General features: G+C 43.0%; 1 protein-coding gene across 1 annotated transcript in view; it reads right to left on the bottom strand.

Annotated features, from left to right (window-relative positions):
* Positions 1–21114, bottom strand: part of RINT1 (RAD50 interactor 1) — a 39268-nt gene extending 18154 nt beyond the window's left edge. Inside the window, 11 exon segments of the mRNA XM_032761335.2 lie at positions 1747–1884; positions 2971–3196; positions 3290–3400; positions 4746–4902; positions 6109–6258; positions 6359–6532; positions 10304–10545; positions 16134–16318; positions 20328–20373; positions 20844–20881; positions 20884–21114. Coding sequence (XP_032617226.1) covers positions 1747–1884; positions 2971–3196; positions 3290–3400; positions 4746–4902; positions 6109–6258; positions 6359–6532; positions 10304–10545; positions 16134–16318; positions 20328–20373; positions 20844–20881; positions 20884–20914 — 1498 coding nt within the window. The 5' untranslated portion in view covers positions 20915–21114.
* Positions 21115–21189: the final 75 nt, after the last annotated feature.

Below are 21189 nucleotides of genomic sequence, written 5' to 3'. Positions count from 1 at the left end.
AGGCGTGAGCCACCGCGCCTGGTCAACTACCTGTAAATTTTTGTATTTTTAGTAAAAATACAAAAAAAAAAATTAGCCAGGCATGGTGGCAGGCATCTGTAATCCCAGCTACTGAGGAGGCTGAGGTAGGAGAACTGCTTGAACCCAGGAGGCGGAGGTTGCAGCGAGCCAAGATTGCGCCATTGCACTCCAGCCTGGGTGACGAGCGAAATTGTCTCAAAAAAAAAAAAGAATTTACAATTGACATGAGATGTCTGAAATTTTCTTTAAAATACTCCAGAAAAAAAAAATTGAGGAGTAAAATATAACAGAAAAGTGATAATTGGTTTAAACTTTGGTAATAGGTACCTGAGAGTTCATCGTATTATCCTACTTTTGTGTATGTTTGAAAATTTTCTGAATAAAAAGTTTTTAAGAGACACATGAATTTTCCTTAATTTTTTTGTCTTAGTGTTTTTCATATTTTTCTTATAGTTAAAAATACGGAATGATGGCTGGGCGCGGTGGCTCACACCTGTAATCCCAGCACTTTGGGAGGCCGAGGCAGGTGGATCACAAGGTCAGGAGTTCAAGACCAGCCTGGCTAAGATGGTGAAACCCCATCTCTACTAAAAATTCAAAAATTAGCTGGGCATGGCGGCAGGTGCCTATAATCCCAGCTACTTGGGAGGCGGAGGCAGAAGAATTGCTTGATCCCGGGCAGCAGAGGTTGCAGTGAGCCAAGATCGTGCCACTGCACTCCAGCCTGGGTGACAGAGTGAGACTCCCTCTCAAAAAAAAAAAAAAAAAGGAATTATTAACTGACTGGGCTGGAATGATACTTCTTCAGGTTACCAGACAAGCCTAAGAAACGGACAGTCTAGTGGTCAACAAAGGTAAAGAGGGCCAGGGATGGTAGCAATGAAGGTCCAGTGGCACCTGGACAACAAGCAGGCCCACAAGGGGGCAACGTGATTGGCTAAAGACCAACCAGGGCCAGAGGATGCTAGGCTACCCTCCAGCCAGAGAATCCCTGCACTGTAACAAAAGTTACAATTACTACTCCAATCCTTAAAATTACTTCATTATTTTACTCTCTTCTGCAATCTTTAATAAATCAAGATCAAGAAAATATTTAAAATATAGGCCAATCACCATTTACTGAAGACACCTAAAAAGCCCAGCAGCAAGACAGTTTGGATAATAAAATTAAATTCTTATTTAATTGTTTTTGTGTAATTATTCAGGAAGTTTTCCTTCATGTATACCCATGTTTAAATCCTTAAATTATTAAAAACCCAAAAGTTAGAATATTTTGTTAGATTTCTACCAATATAGAAACTGAATTTGAAGATAACCATCATATAATATTAATTTGCTGAGCCACTTATTTATTGATTACTTTATTGACAGAGTCTCACTCTGTCACCAAGGCTGGACTGCAGTGGCGCGATCACGGCTCACTGCAACCTCTACCTCCCATGCTCAAACAGTCCTCCCACCTCAGCCTCCCAAGTAGCTGGGACTACAGGCACACACCACCACACCTGGCTAATTTCTGTACTTTTTGGAAGAGAGGGGGTTTCACCATGTACCCCAGGCTGTTCTGGAACTCCTGGGCTCAAGCAACCTGCCCGTCTCAGCCTCTCAAAGTGCTGGGATTACAGGCATGAGCCACTGCACCCAGCCTACTGAGCTACTTTAAAAAGTACCACGTGAAAACAGTACTTTTAAAACAAAGTCATATCTTAAAAGACTTATACTTACCAGTTATAACCAAGAGTAGAGTCATAAAAGTTTCTGCACAATCTGGAACTTTCATTTCATCCACGTCAGTGATATCCTTATATTGCGATACCCAGGCAGCTTCTGAGGAAAGCATTGAGTCCATTTTTTGAAGAGCAACTGATAAGCAGACAAAACGATTATGTCGATTAAGTAGTTACAGTCGTTCCTAATTATTCAACTTGTAATTTTTTAGGAATGATGGCTTTTCTATAAAAAATAAACAAACCTACAATCTCCCACTAGTTGTACTAAATTTAACTTAATGCTTTAAACAGGATACTTTACTCCTACCCCCAAATTTTGAAAATAGTTATGTTGACTAGATAAGCTACAGTCAAAAAGATTCTATTGGCCAGGCGCAGTGGCTCACACCAGTAATCCCAGCACTCCGGGAGGCCAAGGTGGGTGGATTGCTTGAGTCTAGGAGTTCACAACCAGCTTGGGCAAAACCCCAGGGAAACCCCATCTCTACAAAAAATACAAAAAATAGCCAGGCATGGCTTGCATATACCTATAGTCCCAGCTACTGGAGTGGCTGAGGCAGGACGATCACCTGAGCACCGGAGGTCGAGGCTGCAGTAAGCCATGATCGGCCCACTCCACTCTAGCCTGGGTGACAAAGTAAGACCCTATCTCAAAAATAAAAAAATAAAATATTCTGACACTTTGGGAGGCCAAGGCAGGTGGATTACCTGAAGTCAAGAGTTCCAGACAAGCCTGGCCAACATGTTGTAACCCTGTCACTCCTAAAAACAGAAAAATTAGCCAGGCGTGGTAGTGCGTGCCTGTAATCCCAACTACTCGGGAGGCTGAGACAGGAGAATCGCTTGAACCTAGGGGTTGGAGGTTGCAATGAGCTGAGATCAAACTACTGCACTTTAGCCTGGGCAACAGAGCAAGAGTCTGTCCCAAAATAAATAAATAAAAATAAAATAAATTATATGATAAAATCTATAAAACAATTAAACACCCCACTGGCTTGACTATTCCACTCTAGAAATATGTAGAGTGTAATTTCAGGAAAAATGGAAGTTTCATGTGAAGTAAAGAAAAGATTATCTCTGAAGGAAACTCAGAAAACCCTGACAAAGAAGATTTCAAATGGCTCTAGTTCCTACTTAGAACTGGAGAAGAAAAATATCAAAAATGTATACCCACAGAAACAGACATATTTCCCTACCCTCTGGCCACATCAGCACTTACATTTTCTCTCCACCGTCAACCATCTCTGAAAACAGGTTTCCTCTGATAGAATATGCATACAACTAGCAAAAGTGCCAGGATAGCCATGAACACTGTGTAGATCCCTCTCGAACAAGAGTACTTCATCCACCAAATGACAGAAGAGATTGTCATCATACAGCAGACAAGGAATATCAGTGGCTAACTTCTCAAGAACCAGCATCATAAGGCCCCGAGAAAATTCAAGCTAAAAAAATATACAAACATGAGGTATGTAAATAAAAAGTTATCCATGCACACATACAGTTCTAAAACAGAAACACTTGACTGAGTCTCTTACCCTTGCATTTACCAAAGAGCCTACTTTGTCTAATATTGGCTGAATCTTCTCATCCAGAAATTCAGTATGGTTTCCAATCCACATAAGTACTTGAGCCAAGTACCATTCTGGCTAAGGAAGGAGGAAAATAGTTTGAATTCTTAAGTCATTCCAATTAGAAAGTTACAATTACATGAGTCTATTTAATTGTATATGCACAACACTTATAAAAATTAGTTGAAAATTCCTGTATGTAAGAGCACAATTTCTACTCCGCATTTTAAACTCCTGCAAGGCTTAATAATCAAATGTTTGCCAATGTACTCCCAACAAATTTCAATAATGTGACTTAAGTCAATAAACTCATAAATTTACAATGCCATATATATTTAAAACCTAGCACTTCAATAATATGTAAAATGATGAGTATTACAAAGAACTGATGGCCTATATTTTTTGAAATAGCATTTGAAAATAATTTTAATATTATTTTCTTATGGTTTTTATTTTCAAAAAGTAAATTAAGAAAAAAATTGCTGGCCAGGCATCGTGGCTCACACCTGTAATCCCACCACTTTGGGAGGTCGAGGCGGGTGGATCACCTGAGGTCAGAAGTTCAAGACCAGACTGGTCAACATGGTGAAACCCCGTCTCAACTAAATATACAAAAATTAGCTGGGCGTGGACTGAGTAGCTGTAATCCCAGCTACTCAAGAGGCTGAGGCAGGAGAATCGCTTGAACCCAGGAGGCAGAGGTTGCAGTGAGCCGAGATCACGCCATTGCGCTCCAGCCTGGACAACAAGAGCGAAACTTCGTTCCAAAAAAAAAAAAAAAAAAAACTGCTAGTCTGCATTACAAAAACTACACGTCTTATACAGGTTTAAGAGCAGAAATACCAAGTGCATGCCAGGGGCAGTGGCTCACGCCTGTAATCCCAGAACTTTGGGAGGCTGAGGCAGGTGGATCACCTGAGGTCAGGAATTCCAGACCAGCCTGACCAATATGGTGAAACCCGTCTCTACTAAAATTACAAAAATTAGCCCGGCGTGATGGCATGTGCCTGTAGTCCCAGCTACTTGGGAGGCTGAGGCAGGAGAATCGCTTGAACCTGGGAGGTGGAGGTTGAAGTGAGCAGAGATTGGGCCACTGCACTCCAGCCTGGGTGACAGAGCGAGACTCCAACTCAAAAAAAAAAAAAAAGAAATACCAAGTGCTTAATATTTGCTTTGCTTTGTTTTGCAATGATAACCCAGCAATATCTGATGCCCAAGAGCGGAAATGCCATTTTTCCTGCAGTATATGAACACAAGTCCTCAATTATATATATGAACAGCAGTGACAAAACAGGAATTTAGGCCTTTAGAAAAAAAAACAGAAATGTGAAGAGAGTCAGATTTTAACTTAAACCAGCAAAGGTATAGAAACTCTAACATTTGTTACTAATAAAAACCAAGGACAAGAGCTGGCAAAACACACCTTGCTTAACACATTAGTCTGCCGGTTCCCTCTGAAGTGATACCTGAACCTCTTCTGAAGAGGAGTCAGCATAATCTGGATGGGCAGGATGACAGAAGGGGAGGCAGGAAGAGAGTATTTTTCTGGGAGTTGCTTTGGCTCAGTAAGTAATTCATCTCTGACATAATCAAGTCAAGGAAAAAGAATCAAAAGCATACCTAATATACACACACATATGTATATATACACACACAGTAAATTTTTCCAACAAATGTATCAGATACTCAGTAGAGTTAATTATGATGCAAATAATATGTAATCTAATTTTATATTGAATAAACATACAGTTAATTCTTTATATTGAATATACATTCAGTTAAAATGCACAAAAAGCCAGGCATGATGATGGTGAATCATGCCTGTAATCCCAGCACTTTGGGAGGCTGAAGCAGGCTAATCACTTGGGCCACTTCACAGGAATTTGAGACGTGCCTAGGCAATATGGCAAAACTCTGTCTCTACAAAAAACAACAAAAATTAGCTGGGCATGGTGGCACGTGCCTGTAGTCCCAGCTACGCAGGAACAAGAGGTGGGAGAATCAATTGAGCCTGGGTGGTCAAGACTGCAGTGAGCCATGACTGCACCACTGCACTTCAGCCTGGGTGACAAAGTGAGACCATTTCTTTAAAAAAGCACAAAAATGAGCCAGGTGCAGTGGCTCTCACCTGTAATCCCAGCACTTTGGGCGGCTGAGGCAGGTGGAACACCTGAGGTCAGGAGTTCGAGGCCAGCCTGACCAACATGGAAAAACCCCGTCTCTACTAAAAATACAAAATTAGCCGGGCATGGTGGCGCACGCCTGTAATCCCAGCTACTCGGGAGGCTGAAGCAGGAGAATCGCTTGAACCCGGGAGGTGGAGGCTGCAGTGAACCGAGATCACGCCACTTCATTCCAGCCTGGGCAACAAGAGGGAAACTCTGTCTCAAAAAAAAAAAAAAGCACAAAAATGGTATCAGAATTAATCTATAAATCTTTCATAAAATAGTAACAAAAAAATTCAAGTATCATTTGATTAAATTCACGCTATGTTACTAAAGGTTTCCTCCCAATTGCCCAATTGTTCTATTGCCCCAAGAGACCTTTTTGTGCTATGAACTTGGATCAGTCATGTATCCCGGAACTCTTCCTTACAGCCCTCACACCCACAAGCAATTCACTTTGCAAGAGTACAGTCCACCACTCAGTGGATATTTACAGACCAAGTCCAAACACAGGATTTTTATTTGGCTTTCTTGGCCACTTTGAAAAAGTTTTACTCTCTAGCCACAAACCCATTCTAGAAAAAAGAAATTTTAGTAAGTTTTCAGCTGCAACAAAGATACGAGGTTTGTAGTTTCAAAAGCTGACAAAACAGTGTCTCCAGGTAACTGTACATCTCCAGGGCACTGGCAGGTCGACTTAAGCCAACAGTTTGTGATTGTGGGGGTGCAATGAATGGCCAATGAAGCTGTGCTAAAATTTCCTCAAAATCACTGCAATAGAAAAGTAACACATACATTTCAGTACATCACCAAATGATCACCAAATACCCGTCGGAAAGCAATTACCACAAAATATGGGTAAATTCCCTACCTTGTAAGCTTGTCCTTGAGAATTTTATGCCAGAATTTAACTGTGGCTCTCATGAAACCAAGAAGATGAGTACAGGATGATTCCTGAAGTTTGATGTCAAGTTCTGCCATAGACACTAGAGTGGAGGCTGCCTCCGGTACATTATTGGTCATCAGATATTGCTGAATGTTATCACTGTAAACAAAGTAAAGCAATTTTTTTTTCTTTTGAGACACAGTCTCACTCTGTTGCCCAGGCTGGAGTGCAGTGGCATGATTTGGCTCAATGCAACTTCTGTCTCCCGGGTTCAAGTGATTCTCCTGCCTCAGCCTCCACAGTAGCTGGGATTACAGGCATGCGCCCCCATGCCTGGCTAATTTTTTTGTATTTTTAGTAGAGACAGGGTTTCACCATGTTGACCAAGCTAGTCTTGAACTCCTGACCTCAAGTGATCCAACCACCTCGGCCTCCCAAAGTGCTGGGATTAGAGGCGTAAGTCACTGTGCCCAGTCGAAAGCAAATTTAAAGAACGGATTGCTCAGAATAACTTTAAATTCGGAAAAAGTGCTTCTTCTTCACGTTTTATATAAAGTTACATCCAAGGAAGAATGAAGCACCACCCTGAGGTAGCCTTTGTTTTTTAACAAAGCACCACCCTGAGGCCTTTTACCAAGGCCTCTCTGGGAGCCTAGAGTCCTCTACTTCTGCATTCTTCTAAGAGCAGCAGCCTGCAGCCTATGTTCAGGACCTCTCCCGGGACCTTTCCCTTCCTACTCCTCCTGACAGACCTGTTTTGTGTCATATTCCTTTGGGCACCACTCATTTCTGATAAATCTGCCTTTTACAGAAGTCTTCAGTATCTTAATCCAAGGGAATAATGTGGTAGCATCTGGTAAAGTCAAGTACGATGGTCTTCAATTGTTACCTACTTTGCCCAGCTGAACTTGATTTCCCACTTCAAAGAAATATAATTCCAGGCAGGGCTTGGTGGCTCACCCCTGTAATCCCAGCACTTTAGGAGGCCAACATGGCTGGATCTCCAGAGGTCAGGAGTTCGAGACCAGCCTGGCCAACTTGGTGAAACCCACCCACCCCCGTCTCTACTAAAAATATAAAAACTAGCCAGGCATGGTGGTGGGCACCTGTAATCCCAGCTACTCGGGAGGCTGAGGCAGGAGAACTGCTTGAACCCGGGAGGTGGAGGTTGCAGTGAGCCAAGATCACACCACTGCACTCTAACCTGGCAACAGAGTGAGACTCCATCTCAAACAAAAAGAGGCCAGGCGCAGTGGCCTCTTTGGGAGGCCAACATGGGTGGATCAACAGAGACCAGGAGTTCGAGACCAGCCTGACCAACTTGGTGAAACCCTCCCCATCTCTACTAAAAATATAAAAACTAGCCGGGCGTGGTGGTGGGCACCTGTAATCCTAGTTACTCAGGAGGCTGAAGCAGGAGAATTGCTTGAACCCAGAAGACAGAGGTTGCAGTGGGCTGACATGGTGCCACTGCACTCCAGCCTCAGTGACACAGTAAGACTCCATCTCAAAAAAAAAAAGAAATATACAAATATTACAGAAGAATTTCAAATGTACAGAATATGAGTACTGCCTTTTTTCTTTTTTTTTTTTTGAGACAGAGTCTCACTCTGTCACCTAGCCTGCAGTGCAGTGGTGCAATCACGGCTCATTGCAACCTCAACCTCTCAGGGCTCAAGCGATCCTCCTACCTCAGCCTCCCGAGTAGCTGGGACTATGGGTGCTCACCACTAAGCCTGGCTAATTTTTTTTTTTAACAGAGATAGAGTTTTGCCATGTTGCCCAGACTGGTCACAAAATTCAGAGCTCAAGCAATCTGCCCACCTCAGCCTCTCAAAGTGCTAGGACTACAGGCATGAGCCACCATGCCCGGCAGGAGTACTGCTTTTAAGGAAGGAATGAAATAGATTTCCTCACAACACTAAAGCATGAATGACATTTACAGCACAGGAAAAGCTAGAGAAACAAGGTTCACTCAGAGTGATAGTGCTATACTATTGTATCCAAGAAGCAGAGCTAATATAAGGATGCTAATTCCAGCAAGAAGAAACTACTTGAAAAAAAGGCAATGTACATCAGAATAAAAATAGGCCATTATAAAGAAATTTAGAGACGAAGAAAATCCCAGAAGCTCTAAAGGAAAGCTGGAAATGGAGAGCTTATCATAAAAGACCTCAGGGAAATAACACATTATTACAGACAGAAAAATAACTGTGCTCTAGCTGCTTATGAATTTGATCCCTATTTCTAATATAAATCCCTCGGCATATTTCCCTTATAAACAATTCAGATATCTGAAAAGTTTATCAAGGCCAGGCACAGTGGCTCACGCCCGTAATCCCAGCACTGTGGGAGGCCAAGGCAGGCAGATCACTTGAGGTCAGGAGTTCAAGACCAGCCTAGCCAACATAGTGAAACCCTATCTCTACTAAAAATACAAAAATTAGCCGGGCGTGGTGGCATACACCTGCAGTCCCAGCTACTCGGGAGGCCAAGGGAGGAGAATCGCTTGAACCCAGGAGGTGGAGGTTGCAGTGAGCTGAGATTGTGCCACTGCACTCCAGCCTGGGCAACGGAGGAAGATTCCAACTCAAAAAAAAAAAAAAAAGAAAATTAAAATACATAAAATAAATGTTAAAAAAAGAAGAAAAAAGAAAAGGTTATCAATAACCATGGACCTAATTTAGTTAATCTATTACTTTGGCTACTACAAGAGTGAGGCTTTCAAATAACGTATTTTACTTAATAAAGTTATTAACATTGCCCCTTACTGGTATTTCCTTTCTGAGGGACAAGGAGAAATGCAGTAAAATAAAGCAAGGTTTAAAATTCCTTCACTGCAAATAATTTATTTAAACAAGAATGAGATGTTCTAAACCACTTTATATGTAAAACTCCTCATACATGCCATGCAAAACAAAGTTGTTTTTTTTGTTGTTTTTTTTTTTTTTTTTGAGACGGAGTTTCACTCTTGCTGCCCAGGCTGCAGTGCAATGGCACAATCTCAGCTCACTGCAACCTCTGCCTCCTGAGTTCAAGCAATTCCCCTGCCTCAGCCTCCCGAGTAGCTGAGATTACAGGCATGCGCCACCATGCCTAGCTAATTTCTTTTTTTTTTTTCTTTTTTTTTTTTTGTATTTTTAGTAGAGACGGGGTTTCACCATGTTGGTCAGGCTGGTCTCCAACTCCTGAGAATACTGTGTAGCTCTTATGATTCCCACTGAAAAATACTCAAATTATAAAAAAGCAATCCATTTCATTAACTGACCAGTTCTAAAAATTAAATAGGAACAACTATTACCAAACTCTGTGTTTTATTAATGCAGCATTACAAAGAATAGTTTTTATCATGTGTTCATAATCCAACTGTAAGACTTAAAAGTTTGGCCGGGCACAGTAGCTCACACCTGTAATCCCAGCACTTTGAGAGGCCAAGGCTGGCAGATAGTGAGGTCAAGAGATCGAGACCATCCTGGCTAACATGTTGAAACCCCGTCTCTACTAAAAATACAAAAAAAAAAAAAAAATTAGCCAGGCATGGTGGCGGGCGCCTGTAGTCCCAGCTACTCGAGAGGCTGAGGCAGGAGAATGGCGTGAACCTGGGAGGTGGAGCTTGCAGTGAGCTGAGATGGTGCCACTGCACTCCAGCTGGGCGACAGAGCGAGACTCCATCTCAAAAAAAAAAAGACTTAAAAGTTTAACGTACTTACATTACCTTCTTTCAAATGCTAATTAAGCTGCCTGAAAAGTTTATGTTCACTCACAATAAAGGAAAAGAATCATTATCATAATGCTATTTTCATAACAACTGGTAAAATTATATTATTATAATCTTTAATTAACTCAATTATTTAATGGCACACATGTATTCTCTAAGACAGAAGCCTCAAAGGAAAATAGTAATTGTGAGAACAAAGAGGCCCACTTTACCTTAGTTCTTCAATTTGTGAAATCCATTTAAGGTAAGCAAGATGACGTTCGATCTCTTCAATTTGGCTAATCATGGCTCCAAGATCATCCATCCAAGGTTGCGCAGTCAACAAATGGTTGTTAATGGCGCTGAAGAGATGAGTTTCCTGCTCCAGAAACTGATTAAGAAATTGCTTTGATTCTTCTGCATTTTTTAAGGCACTTCGAATTCTTTTAGGAATTTCTGATGAAATTGTAAGTACCTGACCATAATTTTAAGAAAGAAAGAATAGCGGCAATCAGATAAAACTTTCATAATTTTTTTTTTTTTGAGAGGGGATCTCACTCTGTTGCCCAGGCTGGAGTGTAGTGGTACCATCATAGCTCACTGCAGCCTGGACTTCCTGGGCTCAAACAATCCTCCCACCTCAACCTCCCCAGTAGCTGGGACTACACATATGCACCACTACACCTGGCTTTTCTTTTTTTTTTTCTTTAAATAGAAACAAGGTCTCACTATGTTGCCCAGGCTGTATGTAACCTTTTTTATTAGTTCATTCCCTTCAAAATACACATTTTTTGTAACAGAACTGAAAATCATCCATCAAAACCTTCAAAAAAAAGGTTTGATTTCTTCATCCTGTATCAATCAAACCCAAACATAAAATACTGTTTTATATACACACAAATATCAGGAAGAAGTATGCCTTTGTGTTGAAAACAATAAGTGAAACAAAAAAATAAAAATAAAATAAAAAATATATGCATACATACATATACACATACATGTAGAGGAAGGGACTTAACTCACTGGCCTCCAGTAAGCATCCAGAGGTCTGCCTCCATAGGCTCAGCAGAGGATCCAGCTAGAGAAAACTTATTTTATTTTTTTGAGACAGCGTCTCGTTCTGTCACCCAGGCCAGCTCACTGCAACCTCCGCCTCCCGGGGTCAAGTGATTCTCCTGCCTCAGCCTCCTAAGTAGCAGGAATTATAGGCATGTGCCATCACGCTCGGCCAATTTTTGTATTTTTAGTAGAGACGGGGTTTCACCATGTTGGTCAAGGTGATCTCGAACTCCTGACCTCATGATCCGCCCACCCCAGCCTCCCAGAGTGCTGGGATTACAGGCATGAGCCACTGTGCCAGGCCGAGAAAACTTATTAATACATGCTCTATCTACTAAATATTTTCCTTCAAAGCAAAGGAAGGGCCAGGCATGGTGGCTCACGCCTGTAATCCCAGCACTTTGGGAGGCCAAGACGGGCAGATCATTTGAGGTCAGGAGTTCGAGACCAGCCTGGCCAACATGATGAAACCCCATTTCTACTAAAAATACAAAAACTAGCCAGGTTTGGTGGCACACACCTTGTAATCCCAGATCTAGAGAGGCCCAGGCAAGAATCACTTGAACCGGGAGGAGGTTGCAGTGAGCCAAGACTGCACCACTGCACTCCATCCAGCCTGGGTGACAGAGCGAGACTCCTCAAAGAAAAAAAAAAAAACGCAGGCTGGGTGCAGTGACTCACACCTGTAATCCCAGCACTTTGGGAGGCCAAGGTGGGTGGATCACCAGGTCAGGAGTTCAAGACCAGCCTGGCCAAGATGGCGAAATCTTGTCTCTACTAAAAAATACAAAAAAATTAGTTAAGCATGGTGGCACACGCCTGTAATCCCAGCTATTTGGGAGGCTGAGGCAGAGAATTTCTTAAACCTGGGAGGCAGAGGTTGCAGTGGGCCGAGATTGCACCACTGCCCTCTAGCCTGGGTGACACAGCAAGACTCCATATCAAAAAAAAAAAAAAGGAAACAAAGATCTCATTCTAACAGGCTGAGCATCTATATTTTGCCAACATCCCCCAGGTGATTCTGAATTAAGGCCAGGCTAAGAAGCACTGACTTGACGAGATGATATCCAGGCAATGCCTTTAGAAATGGCATTTACTGGCCAGGTGCAGTGGCTCACGCCTGTAATCCCAGCACTTTGGGAGGCCGAGGCGGGCAGGTCACTGGAGGTCAGGAGTTCGAGACCAGCCTAGCCAACATGGTGAAACCCTGTCTCTACTAAAAATACAAAAATTCAGCCGGGCACAGTGTCTCATCCCTGTAATCCTAGCACTTTGGGAGGCAGAAGCTGGTGGATCACTTGAGGTAAGGAGTTTGAGACCAGCCTTGCCAACATGGTGAAACCCCCTCTCTACTAAAAATACAAAAACTAGCTGGGTGTGGTAGCATGAGCCTGTAATCCCAGCTACTCAGGAGGCTGAGGCAGGAGAATTGGTGAACCCAGAAGGCGGAGGTTACAGTGAGCCGAGATCGCGCCACTGCACTCCAGCCTGGGCGACAGAGTGAGACTCTGTCTCAAAAAATAAAATAAAATAAAATAAATACAAATACAAAAATGAGCTGAGTATGGTGGCGCATGCCTGTAATCCCAGCTATTCGGGAGGCTGAGGCAGGAGAATCACTTGAAACCCGGAAGGCGGAGGTTGCAGTGAGCTGAGATCACACCACCACGAAAGACTCCATCTCAAAAAAAAAAAAAAAAAAAAAAAGGCATTTATTAAATGAATTTTTCTTATAGTAGGTGGGCAAACATATACAAATATTAGTCATCAGCAAAATACAAAGAACATTATAGAATAATTTCAATCAACAGTGATTAGATACTTATTCTGTACCAGGCACTGCGCTAGAAATATTCAGATAAACAAGACACAGCATCCGTCCTTAAGGTCACTTTGGTATATAAGAGTGTTGTAAGCAAATAATTTCAACAGTGGGATTAATGCAATAAAATAGACAGGCTATATTTAATGAATGGGCACATTAATCACCTAAGGATCTTGTTATAATACAGATTCTGATACAGTAAGTCTGAAGTAAGACTGAGATTCTGCATTTCTACAAAGCTCCCAATCTGCCTAAACTGAGATGGTATCAGCAAGAGTGGGAAAGATGGGCCGGGAGCAGTGGCTCACGCCTGTAATCCCAGCACTTTGGAAGGCCAAGATCCACTTTCGGGCAGATCACCTGAGGTTGGGAGTTCAAGATCAACCTGACCAACATGGAGAAACCCCATCTCTACTAAAAATACAAAATTAGCCGAGCGTGGTGGCACATGCCTATAATCCCAGCTACTTGGGAGCCTGAGGCGGGAGAATCACTCGAACCCAGGAGGTGGAGGTTGCAGTGAGCCCAGACTGTGCCATTGCACTCCAGCCTGGGCAACAAGAGTGAAACTCCAACTTAAAAAAAAAAAAAGAGTGGGAAAGATGGGATGGACACCAGAGATGTTGAGGCAGAACTCAGATGACTTGGTGATAGGGATAGAGGATGATAAGAAGGAATCTAGGACTCCAAGGCTTCAGGTCTGGGTGACAGGCAGATAGTGGTGCCATTATCTAACCAAGACAGACAAGCCTCTAAAAAATGGATCAGTATAGTTTTGGACATGCTGAATTCAAGGTTCAATAAGGAACTTCAGTAAAAGTTTCTGTGGTCATTAGGGAAACAAACCTGATTACAGTGGGTCAAAGATGAATGACAAATTAAAAAGTAGACATAGATAACAAAGGTTACTTTCTGAAGCCTGACAATCAAAGGAAAGAACTAATGCCTGCTAAAAGATCAAGGGTTTTTTTGTTTCTTTGTTACGGTTTTACAGAAAAGACCTGTCTATGTGCACATGCTAAAGGGATAGGACTGGTTGATGAACACAGGGTAAAATTATAAGAGTGACACAAGTTCACTGAGGTGGCAAATAGAACCTGGGGTATAAGGTCTACCTTCGACTGATCCTTTGCTGAATGAAGAGGTTAAAAATGACTGCACATAAATTTGTGGATTGTGGGATAGACTATTCAACAGACTGAATTCAATGCTACTAAATTCATGCTAGACCTCTATTTTTTTCTGCTAGGGAAAAGGAAAGGGCAGAATGGACAGGTTGGGTAGATGTCTCAAAGAGAATCTGAAAGAACAGTTGAGGGCAGTAGCAGAGGAGCTGACCTTCCAATGGAAGGACTGCTGGTGGGGCTGAAGACTCAGCCAGGGTGGCAGACCACACACATAGATTGGCATCAATCTACTCAGCTGTATGACTTCCTCCAACTGGGCCCACAACAACCTGCCTGCAGGAGTGAAAACGCAGACAAAGCCAGGCTAAACTTGAAGACTAGCAGTAGTTGTGGTGGGAACACAGGAAGCTGTGGAGGCCTAAGGTAATGGGGATGGGAGAACATAAGATGACCAAAAAGCTGGAAATAACCCACACAGAATTTACTTAACCTAATTTAGTAGCTATATGATAAAAATGTTTTATCTTGGCCTGGTGTGGTGGTTCACGCCTGTAATCCTAGCACTTTGGGAGGCCAAGGCGGGCGGATCACGAGGTCAAGGAATCAAAACCATCTTGGCCAAAATAGTGAAACCCTGTCTCTACTAAAAATACAAAAATTAGCTGGGCATGGTGGTGCGCGCCTGTAGTCCCAGCTACTCGGGAGGCTGAGGCGGGAGAATCGCTTGAACCCAGGAGGCAGAGGTTGCAGTGAGCCAAGATCGCGCCATTGCACTCCAGTCTGGGCGGCGGAGTCAAACTCCGTCTCAGAAAAAAAGAAAAAAATGTTTTATCTTTGACAAACACACCATTCCAAGTAGAGGGGCCTACTTATTTTTTTGTTTAAGCTTATACTCATTGGGTTTTTAAAAAATTATTTTAAGTGGTATGTTCATTGTAAAAGAAAAAAAACCTATAAATACATAGAAATATATATTTTTGAGATGGGGTATTGCTTTTGTTGCCCCGGCTGTAGTGCGATGGTGTGATCTCAGCTCACAGCAAACTCCACCTCCTGGGTTCAAGCAATTCTCCTGCCTCAGCCTCCCGAGTAGCTGGGATTACAGGTGCCCCCCACCACACCTGGCTAATTTTTTTTGTTGTATTTTTAGTAGAATTGGGATTTCACCATGTGGGTCGGGCTGGTCTCAAACTCCTGACCTCAGGTGATCCACCTGCCTTGGCCTCCCAAAGTGCTGGGATTACAGGTGTGAGCCACCATGCCAGGCCTAAAAATATTTTTTAAATACATCACTTGTCAACCAACCACACAGAAATAACCGTTATGTTATACTTCTTTTCACTTTATACTTCTCCCTATGTGTACATTTATTAAAATCTGAAATGTGGCCAGGTACAGCAGCTCACATCTGTAATCCCAGAACTATGGGAGGCCAAGGCAGGTGGATCACCTGCAGTCAGGAGTTCAAGACCAGCCTTGCCAACATGATGAAACCCCATCTCTACCTAAAATACAAAATTAGCTGGGCAGGGTGACACATGCCTGTAATCCCAGCTACATGGGAGGCTAAGGCAGGAGAATCGCTTGAACCCAGGAGGCAGAGGTTGCAGTGAGCTGAGATGGCGCCATTGTACTCCAACCTGGGCAACAAGAGCAAAACTCCGTCTCAAAAAAAAAAAATTGAAATGATGGTGTTTACACCATGGTATATATTTTTATATGCCATGAAATTATTTGCTTGTAAAAGCAATTTAAAAGTCACTGTATGTTCACTAGAAACAGATTCAAAGAAAAAAAAAGTCACTCTATGAAAATCTATGTAAAATGTTAGGTCTCACTATGTTTTCAAGACAAACCATATCAGTAGGAACTTTGTCTTTTACCTAATTTGTAAAATAGGTAATACAACGTAGGTTCTTAAATCCTCTTAAACAGTTTACAATAGATTATTTGTCACATTCTATATCTTTAAAATTCTATATATAATAATGTTTACATTATATTGTTAAAAGTATACCACTGATAATTATTTCAGTGAGTTTCAATACTTACCTGTTCTTCTAACTGCATTTTACTTACTGTCCTCTGTTCTATGAGTTTATCAAGTTTCTTTAAAGATTTAAGGTCATTTCCAACTTCCTTTTCTATGAATGCAGACACATAAGAAGGGAGATCACCATTATCTGTACCTTCACTGACTTGTTTACTTCCAATAAGAACTGTAACATTTATGTCACCTAAAACAAAAGAATAACAATTACTCAACGCCACTAAGTACTATGGAGTTAAAGAAAATATAAAACATGTAAAAGTAGTTTATCTACCTTCAAAAGTTAATAATTTTGCCAGGCACGGTGGCTCACACCTGTGATCCCAGCACTTTGGGAGGCTGAGGCAGGTGCATCACCTTGGCCAGGAGTTTGAGACTAGCCTGGCAAACATGGCGAAATCCCATCTCTACTAAAAATACAAAAATTAGCCAGGCATGGGGGCACAGGCCTGTAGTCCCAGCTATTCGGGAGGCTGAGGCACGAGAATCCCTTGAACCCAAGAGGCAGAGGTTGCAGTGAGCCAAGATCACGCCACTGCACTCCAGCCTGGGCGACAGAGACTGTATCAAAAAACAAAACCAAAACAAAGGGCCACTGCACTCCAGCCTGGGCAACAGAGAGAGACTCTGTATCAAAAAACAAAACCAAAATAAAGCAAAGTTAATAATTTAAAGAACAACACACACAGACAAATGCCCAGAAGAATAGCTCTAAAGCACTCTATCAACCAACTACTGCAAAATGCTTAAGAGCTGAGGGAAGTATTAAAGGAAAAATTCCTAAAGTGTGACCCAGTAACCACAGGTTTCAAAAGACAAGGAATAATACCTTTTCAAAATGTGTAAGAAACCAACAGTATGGTCTAGGGCAACACCAAAAGGAAGACTCTTGTTTTAAAATGTTTTTAAAAAGACCGGGCGCAGTGGCTCACACCTGTAATCCTAGCACTGTGGGAGGCCAAGGCAGGAGGATCACCTGTGCCCAGGAGTTCTAGACCAGCCTGGGCAACAAAGCAAGACTTCATCTAACAAAATTAGCCGGGAATGGTGGCACACACCTGTAGTCTCAGGTGGGCTGAGGTGGGAGGATTGCTTGAGCAGCCTAGGAGATCGAGGCTGCAGTGAGCCATGATCGCACTACCACACTCCAGCCTGGACAGCAGAGCAAGACCTCATCTCTTAAAAAAAAAAAAAAAAAAGTAAAAAAGTTTTGGCTGGGCGAAGTGGCTCAGGCCTGTAATCTCAGCACTTTGGGAGGTTGAGGCAGGCAGATCACGAGGTCAGGAGTTCGAGACCAGCCTGGCCAATATGGTGAAAACCCATCTCTACTAAAAATACAAAGATTAGCTGGGCATGGCGGTGCACACTTATAGTCCCAGCTACTCGGGAGGCTGAGGCAGAAGAATCGCTTGAACCCGGGAGGCAGAGGTTGCAGTGAGCCGAGATCACGCCACTGCACTCCAGCCTGGGCAACAGAGCGAGACTCTAAAAAAAAAAAAAAAAAAAAAAAAAAAAGGTTTTTAAGCTTCAAATGTCATTGATGTCATTGTACAAAGATATCTTTGTCAGAAACAGAAAAAAGAAAACATGAGAGAACAAACTACTAGGAAAAAATCAAAATGACTAATGCAACCACTAAATAGTATAAAGTGAGATTCTTTCCATGGCAAATAAACTACCTGTTTTGTGACATTTAATAAGTCCAATACACACTGGACTTATTAATATTAATATCTAAATAATGATATGCCTAAGTGCAAAATGTAAATGTCAGATATTGTTTAACTATTTATGTAAAGATTAACAGAATATATACCAATGTGTTGTATACAGAGCATGTTCCTCTCTCCACCCCTACACCCCAATAAACAAAATTTCCTTTGTTCTACATAACTTATATGAATTAAAAGATTTTTCACATGCTGTGAGAATCAGGAGGTGGTACTGACGTTTTCCCCCTTTCCTGTTCAGTCCAAGATCCAGAACCCAAGCTATCCGTTGTGCTCTTCCCAGAGCAATTTTAATTTGACAATTTAGAGGGTAGGAGAGGCAATATTAACATAACACTATGCCTCAATTTTCCAACTAGAAGACAAATTGTAACATTTGCCCCAGCCTATATCTCAAGGTTATAAATGGGACTAAATAATACAAATTATATATTAATTATACTATATAATTATATATAATATTAACATGATAATCTACTATTATGTACAGAACTCACAATGCCTTTTTTTAATCTTACATAAAACAGGTGAGTTGTGTGGTGTATCTGAAGACAAATGGAGGCAGGAAATGTTTTGTGAATGCTAAAGTTGCTGTATCTTAGGGAGGAAATTCTACCTTCACTTTTAAAAAAAAATTACACCCGCCGGGCACAGTGGCTCATGCCTATAATCCCGGCACTTTGGAAGGCCAAGGAGGGTGGATTACCTGAGGTCAGGAGTTCAAGACCAGCCTAACCAACATGGTGAAACCCTGCCTCTACTAAAAATACAAAAATTAGCCGGGTGTGGTGGTGGGCACCAGTAATCCCAGCTACTAAGGAGGCTGAGGCAGGGGAATTACTTGAACTCAGAGGCGGAGCTTGCAGTGAGCCGAGATCGCGCCAATGCACTCCAGCCTGAGAGACAGAGTGAGACTACGTCTCAAAAAAAAAAAAAAAAAATTACACCCTTGATGTGTAACCATCCAATTGTGGCATAGTATATTCTTAGTGAAATAACATTCTTCAAAATGACACACCGGTGGTTTGGGAGGTTTTTTTTTTTTTTTTTCCGAGACAGAGTCTCGCTGTCACCCAGACCTGAGTTCAGTGGCGCGATTTCTGCTCACTGCAGGCTCCGCCCCCCGGGGTTCACGCCATTCTCCTGCCTCAGCCTCCCGAGTAGCTGGGACTACAGGCGCCCGCCACTACGCCCAGCTAATTTTTTGTATTTTTAGTAGAGACGGGGTTTCACCATGTTAGCCAGGATGGTCTCGATCTCCTGACCTCGTGATCCGCCCGCCTCGGCCTCCCAAAGCGCTGGGATTACAGGCCTGAGCCACCGCGCCCGGCCTTGCGAGGTTTTTATGTGTCTCCTTTTCTATTTTTTGTAAAGAGCACTCCTAACTGCAAAGCAGTTTGACTGAGCTGTGGAAAGAGGAACAAGGTCAAAGTCCTTGATATGACAGTCTACATCTATTATTTTATTAAAATGACAGCTCAGTGGGCGTCAGACTACTTTCCAGTCATCTGAATGAGGCAAAGGTGGAAAGTGGAAAGGGAAGGGTTTAACTGAGAGATACAGGGCACTCTCAAATTCTTCAAGAAAAAGGAGCTGAGATGTGGCAGTTATGACAGCCATGTGCTATGGACTGCTTAGAGCCTTCTTTCTGAGGCAGATTCTATCAGCCGCTAATGTTAAGGGCAAATCTTACTCCTAAGGGCCATGTGGTAATGTCGGCACCGTTTTTCTTACTGCTACACATTCCCAACTGTTTGCCACAGTCAAAAGAACCAAAAATCCCAATAGCAGAGCTATCACATGCTTTTCCCCTTCCTCTCCCAAAAAATGTCACTTTAAAGGTCCCTAAAGAGCCCTTGGTTTGCAATAACCTGCCATTAAAGTAAAATGACAAAAGTCCACATCCCTGACATATACTCCCGTACTAGGGAGGAAATGGTGGTGCTGACCCTTTCCCCCTTTCCTGTCCAGTCCAAGATCCATAACCCAAGTTATCCATTGTGCTCTTGCCAGAGCAATTTTAAATTGCCAATTTACTGAAAGTGAACTAAACAACTGTCATTTGCCTCCTTTGAACCCAATTAGGGTGGTGGTCATCTGTCCTAGATCATGGGCCCCTCCAAATTCCTGATGCTTAATAAGTTGATGTTTCATTAAAATAACAAGCAGGCCCCAATTATTCTGAGTACTCTATGATAGGCGGACTTAGAGCGAAAACACTCCAGTCCCTGTACTAGGTAAGGATCGGGAAGCGCTCTTCTCCAAAGCATCCCATATTTTACAATTTTAGAAAGACAAAAATATGCGTATCGTGGTCATCAGTATTACCATATAAGCATATTGTGCAGAAAACGATACTGCATCTAAAAGATAGGCAAAGAACCTTTCTCTATTGCAGACCCTGGAAGGCCGAGTTTGGGAGGGATAGCTGGGAAGAAAAAGCTAAGGTGTTTGGAGCTGGCTTACTTTTCTCCTCGAGGTTCTTCCTTTCATCACCACTTTCAGAGCAGCACTAGAAGAAGAACAGATGTGACAAGCACATTAAGATTAAAGTAGTGGATGGAAAGCATACGGGGCTCCCAAAGGGCACCCACTGGAGGCCAGAGACGTTCCAGACACTCTTCCCCCTTTCTGAGCGGCCAGGGCCGTCCGAATCAGGTACTTCAAAGTGCCACTTCCCTGGTGCCACCACTGCCACCTTCCCAGGAGGTCTGTGTCACCTCCGCAAGACCTGGAGTTACCTTGCCTGCCCACTAGGGCCACCTCCCTAGAGAAATCTGTCATCTCACCAGAGCCGCCAAAGCCACCTCACGGGGACTACCGCCTCCTCTAGGAGGTCTTACAAGGGCCTCTAATCTAAGCCGCGGGAAGCACCTTCACAAGCTTACATGGCCACCACACCGGGACTATCTCCCCCGGGAGGTCTGTGCCACCTCAATGGGCCACCAATGTCCCCTCCCAGGGACGCCAGGGCCGTCTCACCGGGGCTGCAGGAGAGGCGCCGATCTCGCCGGCTGGTAGCATCTCGCCTCCGCGCGAGTCCTCGGCTCCATTCGCAGCCAGTGTGACCTGTGGTGTCTGGCTAAGGCCACCGACACACTGACCTGTCCAGCCTCGGAGGCCGTAGGACTGAGTGCCACAGCGACTTCCTTTCGATGTCTCGCTGGTTTCTTCCTCTCAGCCCAGAGAGGCCCTGCCCGTGCAGCCGCCGGCCGTGCTCTGTTCCTCCCCCTCCTGACCGGAGGTCGGAACGGCCGCTCAGGAAGCGGGCGACCGTCCCCAAAGAGCTCCAGAGAAGGGACGTGCTCACTCAACGGCGGTAAAATTC

The sequence above is a fragment of the Hylobates moloch genome, unplaced genomic scaffold, assembly GCF_009828535.3.
Source record: "Hylobates moloch isolate HMO894 unplaced genomic scaffold, HMol_V3 SCAFFOLD_1, whole genome shotgun sequence".
In the NCBI taxonomy this organism is placed as follows: Eukaryota; Metazoa; Chordata; class Mammalia; order Primates; family Hylobatidae; genus Hylobates; species Hylobates moloch.
Note: the sequence above shows the minus strand (reverse complement) of the source record. Positions and strands in the feature narration are given on the sequence as shown.